At 34.8% G+C, this 20,480-nt stretch overlaps 4 protein-coding genes across 13 annotated transcripts in view; 2 read left to right on the top strand and 2 right to left on the bottom strand.

Moving 5' to 3' along the window:
* Nucleotides 1-5,344, top strand: part of LOC132698049 (titin-like) — a 206,587-nt gene extending 201,243 nt beyond the window's left edge. For 8 of the 10 annotated variants that reach the window (XM_060663890.1, XM_060663888.1, XM_060663894.1 and 5 more), the window contains 7 exons: nucleotides 25-339; nucleotides 443-1,414; nucleotides 1,788-3,167; nucleotides 3,271-3,579; nucleotides 3,779-4,078; nucleotides 4,133-4,438; nucleotides 4,498-5,344. In XM_060663890.1, the coding sequence (XP_060519873.1) occupies nucleotides 25-339; nucleotides 443-1,414; nucleotides 1,788-3,167; nucleotides 3,271-3,579; nucleotides 3,779-4,078; nucleotides 4,133-4,438; nucleotides 4,498-4,691 (3,776 nt within the window). In that variant the 3' untranslated portion in view covers nucleotides 4,692-5,344. The remainder of the gene's footprint in view (nucleotides 1-24; nucleotides 340-442; nucleotides 1,415-1,787; nucleotides 3,168-3,270; nucleotides 3,580-3,778; nucleotides 4,079-4,132; nucleotides 4,439-4,497) is intronic. The other 2 variants (XM_060663896.1, XM_060663892.1) reach the window with 1 other exon arrangement.
* A 6,588-nt stretch (nucleotides 5,345-11,932) lies between these two features.
* Nucleotides 11,933-16,084, bottom strand: LOC132698052 (protein arginine N-methyltransferase 5). The gene is made up of 9 exons (XM_060663898.1): nucleotides 15,593-16,084; nucleotides 15,327-15,535; nucleotides 15,099-15,269; nucleotides 14,810-15,045; nucleotides 14,625-14,691; nucleotides 14,242-14,566; nucleotides 12,537-12,736; nucleotides 12,246-12,467; nucleotides 11,933-12,159 (listed from the first exon to the last, which is right to left on the bottom strand). The coding sequence occupies exons 1-9, from the start codon at nucleotides 15,831-15,833 to the stop codon at nucleotides 11,971-11,973; spliced, it is 1,860 nt and encodes a 619-aa protein (XP_060519881.1). The 5' UTR covers nucleotides 15,834-16,084; the 3' UTR covers nucleotides 11,933-11,970.
* A 616-nt stretch (nucleotides 16,085-16,700) lies between these two features.
* LOC132698189 (uncharacterized) lies at nucleotides 16,701-17,885 on the bottom strand. The gene is made up of 2 exons (XM_060664124.1): nucleotides 17,749-17,885; nucleotides 16,701-17,690 (listed from the first exon to the last, which is right to left on the bottom strand). Exon 2 carries the CDS (start codon nucleotides 17,655-17,657, stop codon nucleotides 16,911-16,913), a length of 747 nt encoding a protein of 248 aa, XP_060520107.1. The 5' UTR covers nucleotides 17,658-17,690; nucleotides 17,749-17,885; the 3' UTR covers nucleotides 16,701-16,910.
* Nucleotides 17,886-18,096: 211 nt separating this feature from the next.
* Nucleotides 18,097-20,058, top strand: LOC132698595 (ubiquitin-like protein 7). Its single transcript, XM_060664783.1, has 4 exons — nucleotides 18,097-18,712; nucleotides 18,764-18,969; nucleotides 19,033-19,167; nucleotides 19,222-20,058. Exons 1-4 carry the CDS (start codon nucleotides 18,568-18,570, stop codon nucleotides 19,666-19,668), a joined length of 933 nt encoding a protein of 310 aa, XP_060520766.1. The 5' UTR covers nucleotides 18,097-18,567; the 3' UTR covers nucleotides 19,669-20,058.
* The last annotated feature ends 422 nt before the right edge of the window (nucleotides 20,059-20,480 follow it).

The raw sequence follows: 20,480 nt of genomic DNA, 5'->3' as shown, positions 1-20,480 counted from the left end.
AACGCACTTTTTATTTTTGTATAGAAGCAGCATCATTAAGTATTACGCAGGAAAAAGAGGTTGAGAAAATTACCATAATCCACGAGGAGGAGGTACAAAAAGGAGACGTTTACTATTCAGTCACTTTCTACGATGCAGAGGCGGAACAAGCCGTAGATTTAGTTGAGGGCGAAAAGGTATACGTAGTGGAGGCTCAAGGCGATTGGTGGTTCGTTAAAAAGCATCTGACGGAAGATAGCGGCTGGGTGCCTTGTCACATTTTAATGGACGAGCCCCAGTATATTGAGTTTGTGCAAAAGAAATTAAACGAAAAGATTGACAAGCTGCCTGTGTTAGAAAGTAAGTGATAGATTGACTGCAAAAAGTAAAAATTTATTTTTTTTATTATTTTAGACGGTTATTGTCATAAATCCTACCATATAATATTCATTTTATTTTTCAGAACCAAGACCACATGAAACAACTAAAGCACCAAAGTTCATCGAAAAACTTAAACCAATTACTACACAAGATGGTTTCACTGCCCACTTTGAGTGTAAGGTAGAAGGCTATCCCAGGCCTCAAATTACGTGGTTCCGACAGACACACATAATCAAGTCTTCGAACGAGTTTCAAATGTATTATAGCGAAGAAAATGATGCGACCTTAGTAATTAAAGAAGTATTCCCTGAAGACGCAGGCACATTCACTTGCGTCGCTAAGAACTCCGCAGGTTTTGCATCTAGCACCGCAGAATTAATAGTGGAGGGACCGTTATCCTCTCACGGATCTGAACGAACACATTCCATTTCTAGGAAGAGTCTATCACGAACTTCCTCTGTGGGAGATCTGATCGAAGGAATGCCTCCCGTGTTTTCTAAGAAACCTAAACCTCAAAGCGTTCCGGAGGGAATGGACGTCACTGTGGATGCCAAACTGGTCGCCATACCTGAACCAGAAGTTAAATGGTACCGCAACGGCAAGAAAATAGCAGCCAAAGGAAATGTGACCGTAATGACGACTTCTGAAGAACATAACTTGACTACCGTATTAAGAATTAAGGAAGTAGAAAAGGATCAGGAAGGTAAATATAAGATAACAGCGAAAAACAGCGAAGGTCAGGCAAGCGTTGAATTCACATTGAAAGTGCGAACGACGGAGAAGGAACCTCCAGAAATAATTGAACCACTCGAATCACTCACCATCAGGAAATATGAGACTGTTATTTTAAGCACCACTATTAGCGGTAATCCAGAACCAGCTGTACAATGGTTCAAAAATGGTAAAATTCTGGACGAACCGTCGCCGAGAAGAAATGGTGACACCTATACAGTCACTATAAAAAATGCCCAACTTGACGATACTGCTGAGTATACAGTTAAGGCTAGAAATCTTATCGGATCGGCAGAGACCGGCGGCTTCCTTACGGTCAAAGGTAGGTGATAAAGCGCGTCGCAAAATCTCTGAAAAATTTAACAGGAACTGAGGCTTTTGCTTTTAGAAATGGGTTTTGCTTAAGTTCTAATAGCTGGAGAACACAAAAAAATGTTCAATCGCCTCAGCACTTTCTCGATTTAAAACGCTGCCTTTTTGTTGTGCCTTATTTACTATTTTCAGCGCTACAAGAAATCTGCTTTTCGCCAATCCAGTTGCTTATTGCCGGGTTCAGCTACTACTGCTTTGTAACAAATAAATGTTATTTTGAGTAGCTAGGCTTTTTATTTAAAACGCCTATAATGCATTCCCGGCTATGCTAAACACTAAATCAAGCTATTCGAATTATTTTAAGAATTTCTTTTTTTGTTTAGAATTTCCTGAAGACGCTGAACCGCCACTATTCATAAAACGGTTCGAAGAACAGAACATTCCTGAAAAGACTCCCTTAATACTAAGGGCAAAAGTGACAGGCCATCCCACACCAGAAGTCACCTGGTTACTAAACAATGAGCCTTTAGAGTCATCGGATAGAGTGAGAATTTTGTACGATGGAGAGAACATCGAACTAACCATTAAGGAAACCAATTCCGAGTTAGATTCTGGTGTCTACAAGTGCGTGGCTACCAATTCCATGGGTAGAGCCTCGCATGGTGCTAGAGTATCGGTAGAAGTTGATACCGTCAAGTTCACTAAAAAACTCAACAAAGTCTATGAAACGTTCGAAAGGAACACGATCGAGCTAGAATGTGAGACTTCTCATTCGGTGCGGACAAAATGGTGGTTCAACGATACTGAAATCAGTGGAATGGATCACCGACTCGTCGTACAGGATGGAAGGACTCACAAGCTCATTATCAAGAATGTTTCCAAAAACGACGAAGGTAACTACAAATGCACGGTAAAGAATCAGAAAACCGAGACGACCCTCAAAGTAGAGCAGCGCAAACTTGAGTTTGTGAAAAAGCTACAAGACTTGGAAGTTACCGAGAAAGATACGGCGATTTTAGAAGTAGAAATCACATCTGACACAGCTGACGTCGTCTGGCTAAAAGACGGTATGCCGGTTGATGGGGTAGATGAAAAAATTGAAGTTGAAAAGTTCAGGGGCGTGAGAAAACTCCTAATTAGATCGACGTCGATCCATGACGAAGGAGAATACAGCTGTCGTTTGGTGGACGAAGAATGCAAAGCCGAAGTCACCGTTATAGAGTTACCTCCTGAAATTATTACGGCTCTGAAAGATCAAACCGTTACCAAAGGCGAAAAAGCAGTGTTCGAAATAGAGCTTTCGAAAGGTGACGCGCTAGCGAAATGGTATAAAGACGACGTGGAGATTCAATTTTCCGAACATATACAACTCTCCATTGACGGAAAAAGACAGAAACTGAAGATCTACAAATGCGACTCTGACGACCAAGCTATATACACCTGTAAGGTGGGCAACCAGAAGTCCAGCGCTAATTTAAGAGTTCATGTTCCCTCGTGCGTTTTTATTACTCCTCTACCAGAAACCACTACAGTAGGTGCCGGCAGCAATGCCGAATTTCTAGTGGAACTTTCCAGGGAAGACGTCGAGGTGACGTGGTGGAAGAGTAACAAAGAAATAGAAAAATCCTCAAGAAGTACCATAACGTCAGAAGGAACCTTCAGAAAATTAGTGGTTCATAAAGTAACAACCGAAGACCAATTTGAGTATGCGTGTACCGTGGATAAGTACAACCTGAGAACTTCATCTAAGCTGAGAGTTGGCGGTAAGTCGTTTGTAAATATGTCATCCAAGAAACTCGCTAAAAATTATTACCACTCTTGCTACTACTATTTGTGTACAATGATCAAACAAGTATGTGTCTTTAGAAAAACCAAGTCCACCAAGAGGCCCGTTAGAGGTATCCGGTATGACAGGAACCTCCTTCACCATACAGTGGAAGCAACCAGAAAGGGATGGCGGATCACCAATAACAGAATACATCGTTGAAATGAAAGAAGCAAAATCCAAAAAAGAGTTTAAGAAACTGGGCTCCACCAAAGGTGACATTACCGATTACGCGATCAGCAGCCTACATAAAGGGAAGGAATATAAATTCCGCATATTTGCCAAGAACGCGTTCGGAATTAGCGAGCCTTACACTCCTGAAGAAGCTGTCGAAGCTGGTTCGCGAATAAGTGAGTAGATTGATTTACTTCGAACGCTTTGTGCTTTATTATCCGCTTCGCCATTTAGGAATTGATTACCATTTTGCTAAAACCGACGAAACTATGTACTGCTTGCTTGGCATATTCCCACCCGCTAAAGCTATACATAAGAGTAAGTTAGCCGAACAGTAGCGACAACAATGGGGATCAATTTTAACTAACTTATTAGCACCACCATCACCCCCTGTTAACCTGGCGGTTAAGAATGTCACCAGTAGAAGCGCCACCCTCACCTGGCAACCACCTTTGAACGATGGCGGAAGCGAAATCACGGGTTACGTGGTTGAAAAGAAATTGGAATATATGCCGAAATGGGAAAAAGTGTATACCTTGGAGTCTTTCACTTTGGAGTACACATTCGAGAACCTCAAAGAAAAGAGCGACTACGTGTTCAGGGTGTTTGCCGAAAATGCCATCGGCCTAAGCGCTCCAGCTCAAACCGACGTCCTACAAATGAGGACGCTAGCAAGTAAGTGGCGTGTAAAGGATATCAAACACCACAATGATATAATTCATCTTCTAGCTGTACCATCTCCACCTACAGCGCCATTAGAAATACGCACCATAGGGCCCAATGCCATAGTAGTAGAATGGGGACTTCCTGAATCGGATGGAGGAGCCCCACTGCTCGGCTACAATATCGCTATAAGAGATACCAAGAAAACCATGTGGATGGAAATCGGAAAAACTCCGAAAGGCGTGCAGAAGTTCACGATAAGAGATTTGCAGGAAGATCACGATTACATGATCAGAATATTCGCCCGAAATGAAATCGGTCTAAGCGGACCATTGGAATCTGACGAACCTTTCAAAGTGCTGCCATCTGGAGGTAAACTATTCTCATTTTTAGTGGAATTAGTGGCGTAATATTGTTTTCCAATTTTACAGAAACAGAACAGGACGATTTTAGAGAGATTACATCGGAAAGAGAGCCGACCTCCAAAAGCTCAGAGACCACGACATCGTGGCTAAGAGAGAATAGTATGGATGCCGACATTCATTCGTACGCCAAGGGAACTTTACTAAGAAAAGATGAATATTTCTTCAGAATATGGTGTTATGCGACAAAATTGTTCAAATAAATATTCCCAAACGTATTATGAAAAAATGTCACTTGAAGAGACTTGAATGTATATAGTTTTTTTTGTTTTGTATTATTTGTGTTTATTTATATCTATAAGGATAGCGTACAATTTTTTCATTTTCCTGATAGAGACGATTTAGATAGGTATACCAATTTTTATACAATTGATTTGCAGATAGTAGAAGTAGCGAATTGAAAATGAGAGTGATCAAATTATATTAGTAAAATTGTTTACGAATTGCGAGCGACACAGTCGACCAACATCTAATATAATTTTATCACTGCAAATTTACAAAAATTATATATACCTACCTATTAAGGATTCTGTGATACTGATTATGACCCTTAAATACTTAAACGAATATGTCTGGATAAGTAATAATCCACTAAAACGACTATAAGCGATTCATTTTGATGAGGTTTTTGATTTTTATTGTTTTATTTAAGTTTTATTGTTTTACTAAATATTTATTTCATTGAGATTAAAGCGATAATTATGATCGAATATGTTAACAAGCTGTTTATCACAATACAACGAATGAGAGACTAATATAGGTGCATACAAAACTATATGTATTGTGATAATTTGCTAATGTATATCCAATATTTTAGTAAACGTTTTGTTTATTGCAAAAATTTTGTTTTATTTAGATAAACCAAATTGTCCAAAAAAGTACGAACACGACTTAACACTAAATACTTAATTACTTCTTTTTTGATAAGCCGCATTGAACTTCCGTTTTAAGATTTTCCCAAATTTTAAAAGGCTGAAACATTTTCTTTTTTTTATTTTTATTTTGTTATATATGTATGTTATGTGAGATAAAAAGTGTACTTTTCTACAAGTTAAGGTTTTCGAACGAAGGATCTCGTTTTTAAAAAACACCTTTTTGTTTTACAAACAGAACTACGAGGATTTATTTAACCCGTTACAAGAACTGAACACAAAGTACAAAATTCTCATATATATAAAGTTTTTATGCAAGCGTCGCGTGGCAGATACTGTGAATACTGAAGCTAGCATTTCATCAGCATTTTCTATCACATAATTCCTCCCTCCGAAGTGGAAAACAACAGGGACGAAGGGTTGTTTTCGGAAGACTGGTCGTTCTTGGTTTTCTTGGAATCTTGCTCTTGTAGATTTTCCAAGCTATAACTATTAACAAGATTAAAATAAACATCATTCCTGTTGAAGTGGCGAGACTCCAAGCGACTGGATGAAGTTCATAACCCAGGCAGGGGGGGGGGGGGGGGGTGGTCGATGATTTTGCAGCTTCTCGTAGTTTTTTGATCGTATTGAGATCAATCGATTGTAGTTGGAGTGGCTGATACTTCACACCGTGATGTTCCATATATCCAATTTTACTAGATGGCAGTGAGAATGGGTTTCCTTTAAAAAGTTCTTCTTTATTCCAAAGCTCAGTATTTAATAATATATGGAACATCGATTAGGAAGGCTGCTTGAATAAAAGCTGTTTGTTTATTTCGGCAATTCATTTGTTTCTGTTCCGATGGTATTATCAAAACAAATCTACTGCTGATTGGTCTTATTATATGCGTTGAAACATTTACATTGTCTACGTGGCAATTTTTGTTTTCGGCATATTTAATCAGTGTTGTCACACAATCACCGATGGATAGATTGATTCTTGATATTGTTGCATGCCAATATTAGGTAGGGTAAATTAGGTACAATTAAGGACTGATTTACGGGTACTGGGAATAGGTGGAATATTTCAAAAACATATTTAAGAAAATTCGGAATATGGACGCCAAAATTTATTTTATCTTTTGCAAATTTAACTTGTAAGTTTGCTAACCGATCATGATTATTTTGATTTTTGAAAATTAAAATTTGATCATCAAAATGTAACGCCATCTTCTAAATTATCCAACACTTTGGTAATTTAGAATTATTTGCATCAGTGTATTTTGAGCTTTAATAAAAGTAGTAATGTCAGTAATAGTTTTATTAGAATTAAATTCAAAAATGACTATATGTTTTGTTAATAGCTTCTTGATATTTCTGTCCGTTTTAGTTGTCGATCAGCTGTAGAATCAACGAGGTTTGCTTTTTTTGTTGGATTTCAGATGAATATTTACTACGTACAAGTTCTGTGATAATTCTAACATATTTTTGATCATCCTCTGAATCGAAAGTGCCGAAAAGTAATTTCGATAATTTGACATTACAGCGTAAGCGTACTTTAAATTAAGTAATTGAATAAATAGTGGAGATGTTTCTACAAAATGCAAACATGTGTGTTGATGTTGAATAATTCGAGCATTTCCTAACCGTAGAAGTGGTGTTTTGATTGAGATAACTTCAATATCATTATTCGTTATGATTAATAACAGCGTAGCTGCAAGAAGGAACAGCGTTGTCCGGTTCATTAACCTGCGAAGAAGAAAAAGCTATAGGTTTTTGGATCTGAGATTTGTGAATTATTTTTTTATTTTTTGTGATAATTTTATGAACAATATCAGTCTTTCTTCGGGGTTTATCCTAACTACGTTTTGCTGTTTTGTCAGTTGCGTAAACCTTTGCATTTTGTTTCATTTCAGGTGGGTTTTTCGTTTCGTTTTTCATTCAAACGCAGTTTGTCGCAAACGATATTTCGTAAATTTGTTGATAGATAGTTTTTAATCTTTCACGTCTGCAATATAATTATTTACACTGATTTCATGCGTTAAATCAAACCGTTTACTTTTCCATTTAAAGGTTTTTTTTTGTTACGCTATGCATTGATGAATTGTAATCTATAATTGCGTATTTTATTAAATTTTTAAGGGCTTCTTTAGGTTCTTTTAATTTTAGTACCCTATATAGTTCAACAAGAGTAAGTAAATAAGTAAGAAATCTCTCTATTGGACTATTACTATTAGAATTGCCAGGAGTTGTAAAATGAATTGCAATTTTATGCAATTTACAGAAATCTAAAAGCAAAGACGTTTTAAATTCCGTACCATTATCACACGTTATTTGTTGAGGTAGGCCGTGCTGACTTATAAAGGTCGCAATTGCTGTGAAGATAAGCTTGTGCGTATCGTGAAAATATGTCTATAATTGTAAGAAATTTTACATTACATATTTGAAAAGTCTCCATATGAATGGATTATAATGGTTCAGAAAGGGTCGGTGTCAACGCAAACTTTAATTCTGACGGATGTCTATCATATTTTCATTGTTGACACATGTCACAATTATAAATATATTCAGTTAGATCAGTTTTCATATTTGGCCAATAATAGAGCCTTTTTAATGCTATTAGGCCTTCATTGATGCTTCGATGACAGGTTTTTTCATGATGATATGCAATTAGGTCTTTTTGTTTTGTCCTGTCAGTGGCGTCAGTTAAAAGAGTTTTTAATATTACCAATTTATAAGCATGGTTTATAAATGTATTTATACAAATAATCTAAAAAGAATTTAATTATTCCATTTTGATAGTTTTGATTTAAATAAACAGAAAATCTTGATTTATTTTCGAATGGGTAACTCCTAAACACGTGATAGCGACCGTTTGTTTTTTGGTTAAATATTATTTGATTAGAACAAGTATTTAAAATATTTTCGGTAATTGGTATATTTAAAATGGGACCTTCAGCTGGTGAGTGTACTATCTCACCAGTATTAGGAATATTTGGGGTCCCAGATAATATTAATTTTTGGAGTGTTTACATTTTCTCCAGGTTTAAACACGTCTTCAATTTGTTCCAATTGTTCAAGGCTTATATTTTGATCTTCTTCATGTATGTATATATCGATGTCTTCATTTATATCTCCAGGATTTTTCGAAAAGTGACTTCTTATCTATCATATTTAGTTCGATGCGTGACAGGGCATCAGCGTTGGTGTTCTGTTTCCCTTCTTATAATGAACCGAGTAATGAAACTCTTCTGAATTCATTTGTTCGCAACAAATTATTTGAATTAATTGTTCCTTATATTTTGGTAAAATGTGTTCTAAATTTAAAAGTTCTAAATTTTCTTTATGAAAGTCCGGAAAAGATAAAACGTTTAGAGGTTGTGAGAAATTTAACGTTATATTTTTCTCAGTGCAATTAAAAGCTCTCTTTGGACAAAACCGTTTTTTTCAATGACTTTCTCGGGAATAATAGCATCATTGTTTTGTATTACTGAAATTCTTACGTTAACAATTTCGTGTTCGTTCACAGTAATACAATATATTTCGTTTTATGGTTGTCTAAATAAAATTGGTATATTAGTTTTATTATTCCTTAATTATTTATTGACAAGATCGATAGAAAAATTAAAACGTTTTAGGTCGCTTAACCCCGTTGTACTGTCAAAAAAATTATGAAAGTCAAAAAGAATAACAGATAGGTTGGTATTAGCCATTAATTCTGGGAAAGCCAGAACATCTGTTTTAAATAGAGTTTGAAATGATATATTTCTTGATAATAAAATTTTTCCGCAATGGAAGGTCGAAGAATCGAGTGAAAACAGCCTGTATCAATTAATAGTTTAATTGCGGGTTCTTTAATCTTTAACATAAGGTAAAACTATTATTAATTTCGGTGTACATTTCTAGTGTCATTTCGTTGAGTCGCATTGGCTCGTTATTGTAAAATTTTGAGGGTGTTCGTCAAAACTTTACGTGTCATTAAAGTATTCAATTTGATTTTAATATTTTCAGAGTATTCTTCTTGGTTAATATTTTCATTTTGAACTAATGCAGATGTTTCATCTGTTTGTACCGCGTTACCTTCGTCGATTTGGTATAATTCTTGCGAAATAAAATTCCTAGGACCCGTAGGTATAAAATGGTTAATATGATTATTTTGACGTGGTATGATATAGTTTGTTCTTGTTGACATAGGTTAGGGCTTATTGTTAGGTACCTGACCTGTCGGTTTAAATACGTTTTTAGGTGGGCCAAAAACTTTCCCATTTGTAGGAAAATTTAATTGGACCTCTGGGAAAATTATTAGTTTGAGGAGTAAACTGATTTTGATCATGCCTAATTCTAAAATTTTGGTTATGGTGATTGCTGTTTTGAAAATAATTTGTCGGGCGAATCGGTTGTACATCATTAAAATTTTGGTTAGTAAAATAATTTGGATTTTGTAAAAAATGTTTAACGAGTTCGATAGAAGTATTAAGCAAAACTTTTGATTGAATTGGAGTTCTGAAGAGATTTTGTGTATAATCAAAATTTTCCTCTTCAATAATTTGGGTCATAGCTAATTCTATACAACCTTGGAATTTTAAGTCTCATAACTGTCCTGGTAATCCTCTAATAAACGTCCTTAAACAAATTTGATCGCATTGACGTAAATGAATTACTTTACTTGCAATATTAATCGTATCGGCAGGAAATGCATTGATTTTTTGAGCAAGGATACTTCTTAAAACTGGTAATCTTTTCCCAAAATCTAAAGGATGTTTATTTTTAAAGGGAGTGGCCATAAACAAATCCTATTCTAAACACTCTAAGTTTCGTCTATCTCCAAAACAATTTAACAAAACTACTTTAATATTGTCCCACGTCAACTCCATTCTACAGCCTACTAGAATTTGTGCGCGATTAACAAGTTTCATTCTTATAGTCCTAAATAAATATTGTTCTAAAATTTCGTCCTTTTTCCAGGCCATATGTATCAACAAGGAAATCTCCAGCTGATAGAAAACTATTTCAACTGTTGGGATCACCATGGCAGAATACTATCTATACACATTTTTAACTAACAAAGTGTAATTTACACCTGCATTTGACGATTGATTAGAATTCATTTTGAAATTGATTTGACTATTTTCTACTTTATTTTCCACTAAATTTAACGAAAGAATGCACTTAAATTGTCGACGTCTTCATCTTCATTCATAAATGTAATTGATTTTGAAATTTCTTAAAATTACACTTAAAACTGAGAACCCTAAAATTATTTCTACCGTCCTAACCAGGGAAGATGAAAGGTGATAGGAATAGGAATTTTGGGCACTAACCTTGATTTCTCTTAGTCGCCAACCTATTCTTTCTATTGGAATATTCCTTGCGTAGCGCTACTTGCGAGGGTGATTTCTTGTCTTCTTTGTCTTCTTTGCCCTCAGTCGAACTTAATCACGTTGGGTTTGTCAGACAGTCTATCACTGGTTCGTTTTGGAGTCTAAGGGTTGAAACCCACGTTTCGCGATCAAATCGTCCGTATGATGTGGCTTTGATCGAAAACTACCCCAAATCTGTCACGACTGCAACAGTTACGGTTTTCAAACGACGGGTCACGTATTTAAAAACACTTTTTATTGTTTTACAAACAGGGCTACGAGCTTTACATTAAGCCGTTACTTTTCGCTACAAAGTACATTGTAGCGAATATTTATAACGTTTTTATGCGAACATAGCATCGCAGATACCGGGAATGCTGAAGCTAGCATTTTTTGTAGTCATCAGCATATTCTACCACATAATTATCATTTAGAATCTTTTTTCCTTACCCGGAATCCGATATCTCCTCACAAAATTGCGCCAATCCCCATCAAACGTAACCTATTCTGTAAAAACCGTCAACTTTACCTCCATCTGGCGGTACACCGTAAAATTAAAAAAAAAACACCAAACATTTCAATGAGCCTACATCAGATGGCGCAATTAGAAAAACACAAGAAATCATTACTGTTGGAGTACGTACCACCGAAATGGCATTAATAAAGGGCATTTGAGTCACGAGTTTTGTTTTGGCTAGTTGTGCTTGCTTAGCTTGTTAATTACTTCTAATGGCCATGACTACATAAGATCATTCGGCCAGCTTACAACAGCAGGTAACTATGTTCCAAAATTCCTAAAGGATGCATTCATAAACAAAGGGTCTGGAAATCTCCATCATTCTCTAGGTGTGTTAATATACACAAAATGACAACCGAGTTATCTAACGGCTCCAGCAATTATCTCATACGCGATATCTGATCCAATCTGGTCTGGATACCAGCAAACCCATAAATATCCACACAAAACAAGTATTAATTCACAAAAATAGAGGCACTATGAATCTAAAAATTTAAGCAAAAGATGTACTGAACGAAATTTTTCCAACCAATTTCTAACTTTTTTGGAACCGGGCTGGGACAAACGTCCGCCATATGCAATGGTTCAACATTTCATTTCTAATGCTTGTTACACGTTTACAATTTACAACACGTCCCAAATGTTCCCGGGAGCTTTTATTAAATCCTATATGAGATTATATTTTGCAGTAAGAAATAAGACGCCACAACAAGAAAATAAAAACGTTTATATTGTGACGAAATCGAAATAATTAATGTTTCTTTATATGGTACGAACGTCCGTTGGGGTTCATGATTGATGATCGCAAGGGTAACTCCAAACACCATTCGTACCACACACGATCGGTTGACTCCTCGCGCCAAAACGACACTTGAACCACGTCTCCGGCACGCAATTGGACAGGTTCCGCCAATGGGAACACAATCGGAAACCAGGAAACCTACAAACAGCAGTTCAAATCCTCAAGCACAGACTACTAATCAACAGTATTATTCTCAAGCACCGATGGACCACAAGCGAACTCACCATGTCAGGAGTATGTGTGGAGGGATTGGTTGACAGTACTACATTGCCGTAAAGATAAGCTTCGAAAAAACCGGCAAAAGATGTCAGCACGCACGCTTGACGCACGGGACCAAACCGAAGTCGTTTTCGTCGCCTGTTGTCTATGTAGGCGGCAAAATTCGGGTGCTCAAACGTAAACAAAGCCTGGGCGGGAGCGAGTTGTTGATAATTCGCAAGGTGGACCTAAAATAGTTACCTTGAATATGAACGCAACGCGCGATAAGAGTCACTAAAGGTACAAGTAGCGCTTACCACGTATGGTGTTTCAAAAACTTGCCGTAAAGTTTTGTCGGAAGGTCTGTTGGCTCGAATCTCGTTATATATTTTTATACTTTGAAGGGGCGCTAAATATGATGTATAGGAAGCTGGAATAGAAACGCCCTTTCGAGGACATAACAATCTTTGTGCGCCATCTAAGCATTCCGGGGATAGCTCATTGTCACCAAACGACCCTAAAATATCCAATCAATATGACCATTAGGCACCATAAGGATACAACCAGAGAACCTCGTTAATCAACCTCACTTACAATATACAAATAATAAGTTATTATTTTTTTAACCAGTTATGCAAAATAAGCTATACCATATAATAATATAATCAATTTAACCTTCCAAATTCTTTCAAGAAGGAATAATAATTTTAAATAATATCATCATGAACGAAAAAACCCTTTCTTCTTTTACAACTTACATTTTCACTAAAAGTTACAATAATATTTTGGGCCTTAAGAAAGCCATTTTTTTCAATAATTTAAAATTTATTTTAATTTTATAAATTTTCAGAGTTTTGTTCATAAAAATGTGTACACCTTAAAAAATACCAAGTTTAGGTATAGAGAATGAATGCTCACTAAAATTGAAAGAACATTAATAGGAGATAGTTTTGAGACTGCTCAATTGACCACTTTTTAATTGACTAGTCAAAAAATATTTCAATAATATCTTGCAATTGTAGAGTGTTATCAATCATTATTTAATAACACGTATTTTATATTAAAGTATTATGCGTTTGTGATGTCCAATTGACCTATAACCCTCGTCGAATACCGATTCGGAGAATCCCAATAATAACAACCACTGCATTTGGTTAGTTTTTGTTAGAACGACGCGACCGCGACGTATAAATTTCATGGTACTTTTAAAACTATTTCGGTCAATCGACACAAAAAAAATCGACCGGTAAACTCCCCACAATTAATGGAATTATAATATACACGATGTTCTAATTGATTTTTTCACGAAAAATAATAATTTTAATTTTGACTCACCTTGTATAAACGATTCGAACTAACTTTATAATATTGTTGGCATAATAATATAAATATGGGGTATTAAATTTTGACGAAAAAAATATTTATGAACCACCCTGTATATTTCATAATAATTGTTTTTTTTTCTTTTAGTCACATCTATAAATTTTTAATTTTTGAATTTAACACTTTTTTCAAAAACAAATAATAAATGAGATATATTACTTGGGCACACTATTTGGACACCTTATAAAGGACTTTTTATATAAAAAAAATTGACCCCGTGGCCCCGTACAAAAATTATACAAGGAAAAGTTATTCACTTTTCAACAAGTTCTCAATTCGAAAATATATAGAGCAGCACCATAAGATGCAATATTTTTAAAATGGTCCTCGATCTAAAAATTGTTTCACAAAAAAGTAGCACAATATTGCAAACTATTGTAACAAAATATCTTCCTAGTGGAGAATTTTGCAAAATATTACAAACAAGATTTTCAATTATATTTAGACCTACCATCATTTTATTTTTATCGTTCATCAAATATTTTTATTGTAACAGGCATAAACATTGGTATTTTTAAAAATTATAAATAGCAAAATTTTTCGCTTTTTTTTTGTTTTTTAGTGTTTAAAGATGTAGACAAAAATTTTTGTTCTCATTCTACTAATTAAATTTTCAAAATTAATAAACCTACAACCTACCAAGCAATTCTGATACTAAAATATCAGCCTTCTCTGGTGGTTTCCAACTACGCATATCAGTTTTCACCAAAGTCACTTTATCTGAGCCCCACTCACGGCGAACCCTTTCTGCCAAGGTATTGACCGCATAAGGGTTCTTCTCTATGGCATACAATTTTACCTCTCTATTAAGCAATACAGACACATTAAGTACTGCCTGGACCAAAGGACCCCGCCCAGCGCCTACAACCATTATAACAGGATTTCTCTCTTCAGTCCATTCTTGTAAAGCATCATAAATAGCTTTTTGGTAAACATCATATTTTACTTGATCTTTTTCAAACACCTGAAATATGCTTTACTTTTTACAATCACAATAGGTCTAAAATGAAAATTCTAATTACCTCATATACATTGGTTTCTAAATGTTCAGTGAGAGGCTGTAAAGGGCATTGCAGATAATCCTCACAGCTAGAAAAAATTGAAGTATAGAAATCAGATAAAATTAGGGATGATATTAAAAAAAGAAGGGTTTTAGGGACAACAACAATATTCATCTAAATTTTCTATATGTTACAAAAAAACATACCCTTGAACAAATTCGGCCATGATATCACAACTGTATAACTTCTTTCCTAGGAAATTCATATATTTAACATACATAAAAAAGTCTGCTTCAGTATCTAAATGAATAATGTACTGTACATCAATTGTTATAAATCTTCTGATAATTTCCTGATGTGCTTTAGATAATACTGGCTTGCCATATTGATTAGTTAAAAAATATGAAGTTGGAATAACTAAGGCTTTTACTGGTTCACCAATCTGAAAAAAAAAAACTAACACTCAAGAGAAGCAAAATAAGCAAGACCACTTACCCATCTATCTAATTCCTCTGTTGATGGAATGGAACTTATATCGGGCATTTCCAAAACAACTCCAACCCGTTTGTCATAATCACAATGAATTCGGAAATTGTTCCACCACTCCCAAGAATCAATATCCTTATCACTAATAGGGCTTGTTCGAGAGGGATGCACTAATGGGACCTAAAAATACAAATACGCTATAAGTAAATTATGCCAAACAATACTTTTATAATTAACCTGCACCCAAACTGCAAAACAAGAATTTGAAACAAGATGACTATTAACTATTCGAGCCAAATGTACATTGTCAGGTTTACAAAGATGTAATAAAACAGCAGGTATTCCTAAATGAATTGCAAATCCAAGCTCTTGTTTTAATGTATTTTTGCTAACCCTTCTGACATGTTCAATTTCGCTATCGACATCAATATTGGTTGTTAGTTCGCCTATAAAATGTAATTTTTCGAGTGATAATAGTCAATGTTCTGATGCTTAGAGCTTACCAACAATTAATCTGTTCCATTCCGTTGCTTTCAGTACTCGGTCAGTTCTCCCAATAAAAAATGGAGAGTCGGGTTTATTTAGATCTCTTGTGTAGTTGGGATGTGTAATTTGCGTTACTATAAAATGAAATCCATAATCAAATGCCGAGTGCAAAGCTGCTTTAAGTGAAGCCGGGCAGCTACTGTAAAGACCGCAAGAAATCTGTTTACGCTTCTCTCCCGACTGATCTCCGCCGTCCATGATTCTTAGGACCTGTATCGACAAATCAAATTAAATCACACAGTAATGTAATTTCAAAGTATGAAATATATATGGCTAAATCCTAGGATAGAAATTCGTCTACCAGGGAGGTTATAACTGGAGAGTCAAGTCAAATATGGGTTTCACAAAAAATGTTGGGCACGACTGCTAGGATCATTTGCCCATTGCCGACTTCCGTCGAGGATTTTCGCTTCTGATAAATTGACCACCACGTACAAAGAAGAAAAATAACCAATAATTTGCTCAGCTAGCAAAAAACGATTCTGACCGATACCAAAAAAAATCGTTCTTCTTCTTCTTTTACTTCCGTTGGCCAAGACTGCTAGGATCATTCCGCCATAAGATTTAAAGTTAGTGACGCTATTTTTTTTGAAAAAAAGAAAAGGAGGGAAACTTCTTTTCACAAATGTTAGGCATATTACTATGATCATTCCCCTATTACCGACATCCTTCTGGTCACGTTTAAAAAGAAATATAACTAACATGTCTTCTTTGACCGTTACAAAAATTGAAGAGAAAAAAAAAATTAATGGTTTTCAATATATTTGTTTTGAATAATCATCCTTCCTTCTATCTTGAATTTCGTACTGAAGAAATCTTTACATTATAATGTTTATAGTTTAATATATAAAAAGAAACAGTTTTATTAGAAGAAAAACTACGTCATCCTGGAGAAAAATATCTCTTAAGATGCCGTTAGTTCGTTCTGTTGTAATAAATCTACCTGTAATATCAAATCTTTGGACCGAGAGTACTCTACGCCGCAAATAGTAGTGCTGTTTATCATCCTTGTGTGACGTCACTGAGGGCGCTAAACTAAAGAAAATCAACAACGATGGATGCAATCATCTTTTCTTTTGGGTTCAAACTTTTTTTCTTTGGCTCTATATAAACAAATAATATATATAAACAAATATATAATTATTCTTAAACTGGGGCTCAATAATAAGAATTAAAATTACATAATGTAAAAAAACTTTCCTTAAATCAAAAAATTTCTATTAGGCTAAATGTTGATATTAGTCAACTACATTGTGTTTATAATATTGTAATAGTTTATGATGTCTTCCCAAAAAATCTATCATAGAGGTTGCTGGGATTATCACTAATGGACGGGGTAATTCTAGAAAGAAACTTTTCTTTGTCAGCGTCTTCCATATTAAGTAAATTTTCTACAACTTCTTCCTGTCCATGTTTGTCTTTTCTTGTAATCACAGAATATTCTTTGTTGCCCTTTCGCTGGGTGATAGTGGTTTCTTCAGCACCATCATTACTCTTAATTGTTTGCTGAATTTCAATAGTACCATCAGGCTTTCTAATGCTTTTTACACTGACAGATTGTTGAAAGAAATGTGGTGTTCCCTGTTCTTTAAAAGGAGGTAATTTTTTAGATATTTTATTGTTATCTAGGAATAAATCTAAATTTCCCGCTTGTAAATCGGCGTCAAGGTCAGTGTCTTGTTTCTTTATGGTTGGTTCAACTTTGTATCCTTTTTTTAAAAAATGTTCCCTTAAATCTGAATTTTGATCATATTCACCTTCATCGAGCGCTGGAGTGCGAAACAGACGAAAATTAGTTCCAAAATCATGAAGTCCAAAGTTACGAAGAATATGATCCATTTGTTCCTCAAAATATTTATGCATTTCGAATGGGTCCCTTATTGCATCAAACCCTTTTGGTACATTTGCGCTCTCTTCAAAATTGTCAAAAAGACTTTTAAAATCTTCATTAAATTGATGCGGATATTGATAATTATGGGAATCACTACCTTTAAAGCCAAAAAAGCGTTTCACAAAATCCATTAGCCTGTGACTTGAATTGACAGTTACCTGATCCTAAAAACAATTAATTTAGATTTATATTTTATTCTATTGATAAACACGAAACTATTACTTAAAAATGATAACAATTTTTTGAAAAACTCAATGGAGTTATTTTGAATGTTGGAATCTTATGACTTGATTGAATGAATCATCTTGACATTTACATGGATAAGTAGTTTTTATGATGAACAATTAGACAGTATTGCCATGTACTAAGTATGGAATTAGAGTTCCATAAATTATAAAAAATCTTATAACACATAAAAAATACTTATTACAATTATTCGAATAATAGTAAAACTGATTTATTTACAAATCTTATCTGTGCCCAAGGTGGGTAAATCAAAAAGAAGTAAACGTAAATATAAAATAGGTCCACCGCTTCCATTGCGTTATTTTTAGAAAATGCTGATTTTGAAAAAATTAAAAGGGCACTGCGCAGTTCATCAAAAAGAGCAGAAATGTGCATTATCTAGAGCGAAGGTCACCACGTTCCAAAAATTCGGTCATTTAAAAATTTAGTTTAGTATATTACTTTTGAACTACAACAGTTTGATCTGTTGCAAAAACGAAAACATGTCGGCCAAAGAATGCCTGAAGGAAAAATTTCCTTTTATAGTTACAAAATCAGAAATTTTGGTTTTGTTGCGTTGTAGAACATGATCCCCCTAACGCGCCTGGGCTCAAAAATTCAGTGGACGTTTCAGTTCTTGGTCTGTGCTTATTTTAAACGCTGTAATGTTGGTCGGCTTGGGCTAGTTATATCCCTAACCTTACTTTTTTATAGAGTTGTCATTATATTACAGTTTATCTATAATTTTAGGTAGATCAGTATCAGCAGGTTTTCTATATATACATATATATTTAAAAATTATATTTGTGCTCCAAAATGTCTCAAAGCGTCTTCGTAGGACTATGGAACGCGGAAAAGTTTCATCGGGTTAAAATTGAAGATGTTGATTTGGAAAGTAAAGTTAAAGATTTAAAGATCCACTTATGCAAAACGTTAGAGCATACATCAACAGATACTATGAGTATGCAATATGCAAATACTCCATAGGTATCTAAAGTTTATTCAATTTCAGATCTCTCTTATTGTGGTGTGATTCTTGAAGATTGCAACAATCTTTTGTCTTATGGGATAACATCTGGGGTAACAATTCACCTAACAGAAAAACCAAAAGTTGTCTCACCTCCTCCCAGGAAGAAGATCACTGAAGCTGAAGTTCAAGAGATAGTCAGTAGTTTTAGAAACTTCAAAATGTCTTCAGGATTTAGGACTACATTACATGTTTGTATCAATTGTTGATTTATTGTTGATTGGTGTTAAATTATATGTGTTTATATATTGCAGAGACTAGAAAACATTGATGAAGTTGATAAAGTTATTGCTGCTGTTCCAGGTCTAGAAAATGATCCCATTGCTATCTCCTTCATTTCGAAACCTGATCTAATTTTACAAATGGAGGATCCCAAAGCTGTCTGGCAAGTATGTTTATTTAAAGAGTTCAAAATATGTAATTAATCATACATACTATTACAGATTGGGGAAAAGCACCCCCATTTGTTAGAAGCTGCTCGATTTATAGCAACTGATTTCCACTGCAGTACAACACCCAATGCCGCCTCAACATCTTTGGCTGCAACTCCCAGTTCTTCGGGTTACTCATATTCACTAGACGCTCTTTCTGACGATGATGACGATATGGAAGGGGACAGTTCTGGAGCTGCTCAGGGAGCTATCACAGCGGCCCAACTGGCTGCCGCCTTAGCACACGCCGCCTCCACCCCGCCAACGAGTGCTCGCATAACCGCAGAAATGTTACAGCAGGCTTTGCCAGTGACTCCCTCAAGGTTCGCCTCTCAGCTTAGGCAAATGCGGGAGTTGGGACTGCAAGAAGAAAGTAGGAATCTAAGAGCCCTTGCTGCTGCACAAGGTGATTTGCAGGCTGCTATTGATCTGGTGTTTAGTGGTGCTTTAGATGACTAAGAAACGTTTTCTGGCAACACCACAAACTGATTTTTTTTGTTGCATATGTTGTGTATTGTGTTTATAATGATCCCCGTTTTTTAATAAACCTGAACTAATTAACAGAATTTTAAGAAATGCTTTATATCTAATAGATGGAATTGAAAACGGCTTCAAGTTCTAACTCTTTTTTCATTGCATTTGGTAGCTCCCAATGACCAGATCTACTTTATTGAAATAACTATTTTGTTTATTTTTGTGTTATTTGTTTTTATATTGTAAATATTATTCACAAATATTAATGTTGTAGTTACAAATTTGTAACAAAACTATGTTAGTTACAGTAACTATAAAACTAGGTTTAGAAATTTTGAGATGCTGTAATCACCAATGGTTCAAATAAAATCACTAAAGAAGAAGGAGACTATCAAAAGAAATCGAAGAACAGATTTCAAACCATTAAAATATTTTAACATTTAAAAATATTATGGTACACAAAAAGATAACATGTTCTACATTTTGCTATGAGATTTTCCAGAGACACATCATTTTCTCTTAAATCTTTGATATTTTGCTTTCTCTGCTTACATTTTAAAAACTATTTCAGTAGGAGTATACATGGTGGTCTGAATTATAATGGAGAAACTTTAACAGAATATTGAGCAGATAAAAATAGTTTAGCGGAATAATTAATAAATTAGCATAATAATTTTTTTATTATTTAATTTATTTATTTATTTATCAACAGGGCAACCGCCCAATATAAAATATGATTCACATAAACAAAATAAAATAAAACAAAATTAAAATTAAAACATAATGAAATAGACTGA

The sequence above is a fragment of the Cylas formicarius genome, unplaced genomic scaffold (genome assembly GCF_029955315.1).
Source record: "Cylas formicarius isolate icCylForm1 unplaced genomic scaffold, icCylForm1.1 PGA_scaffold_2__14_contigs__length_35257938, whole genome shotgun sequence".
In the NCBI taxonomy this organism is placed as follows: Eukaryota; Metazoa; Arthropoda; class Insecta; order Coleoptera; family Brentidae; genus Cylas; species Cylas formicarius.
The sequence above is the reverse complement of the archived record's forward strand: the minus strand, read 5'-3'. Positions and strand labels throughout refer to the sequence as shown.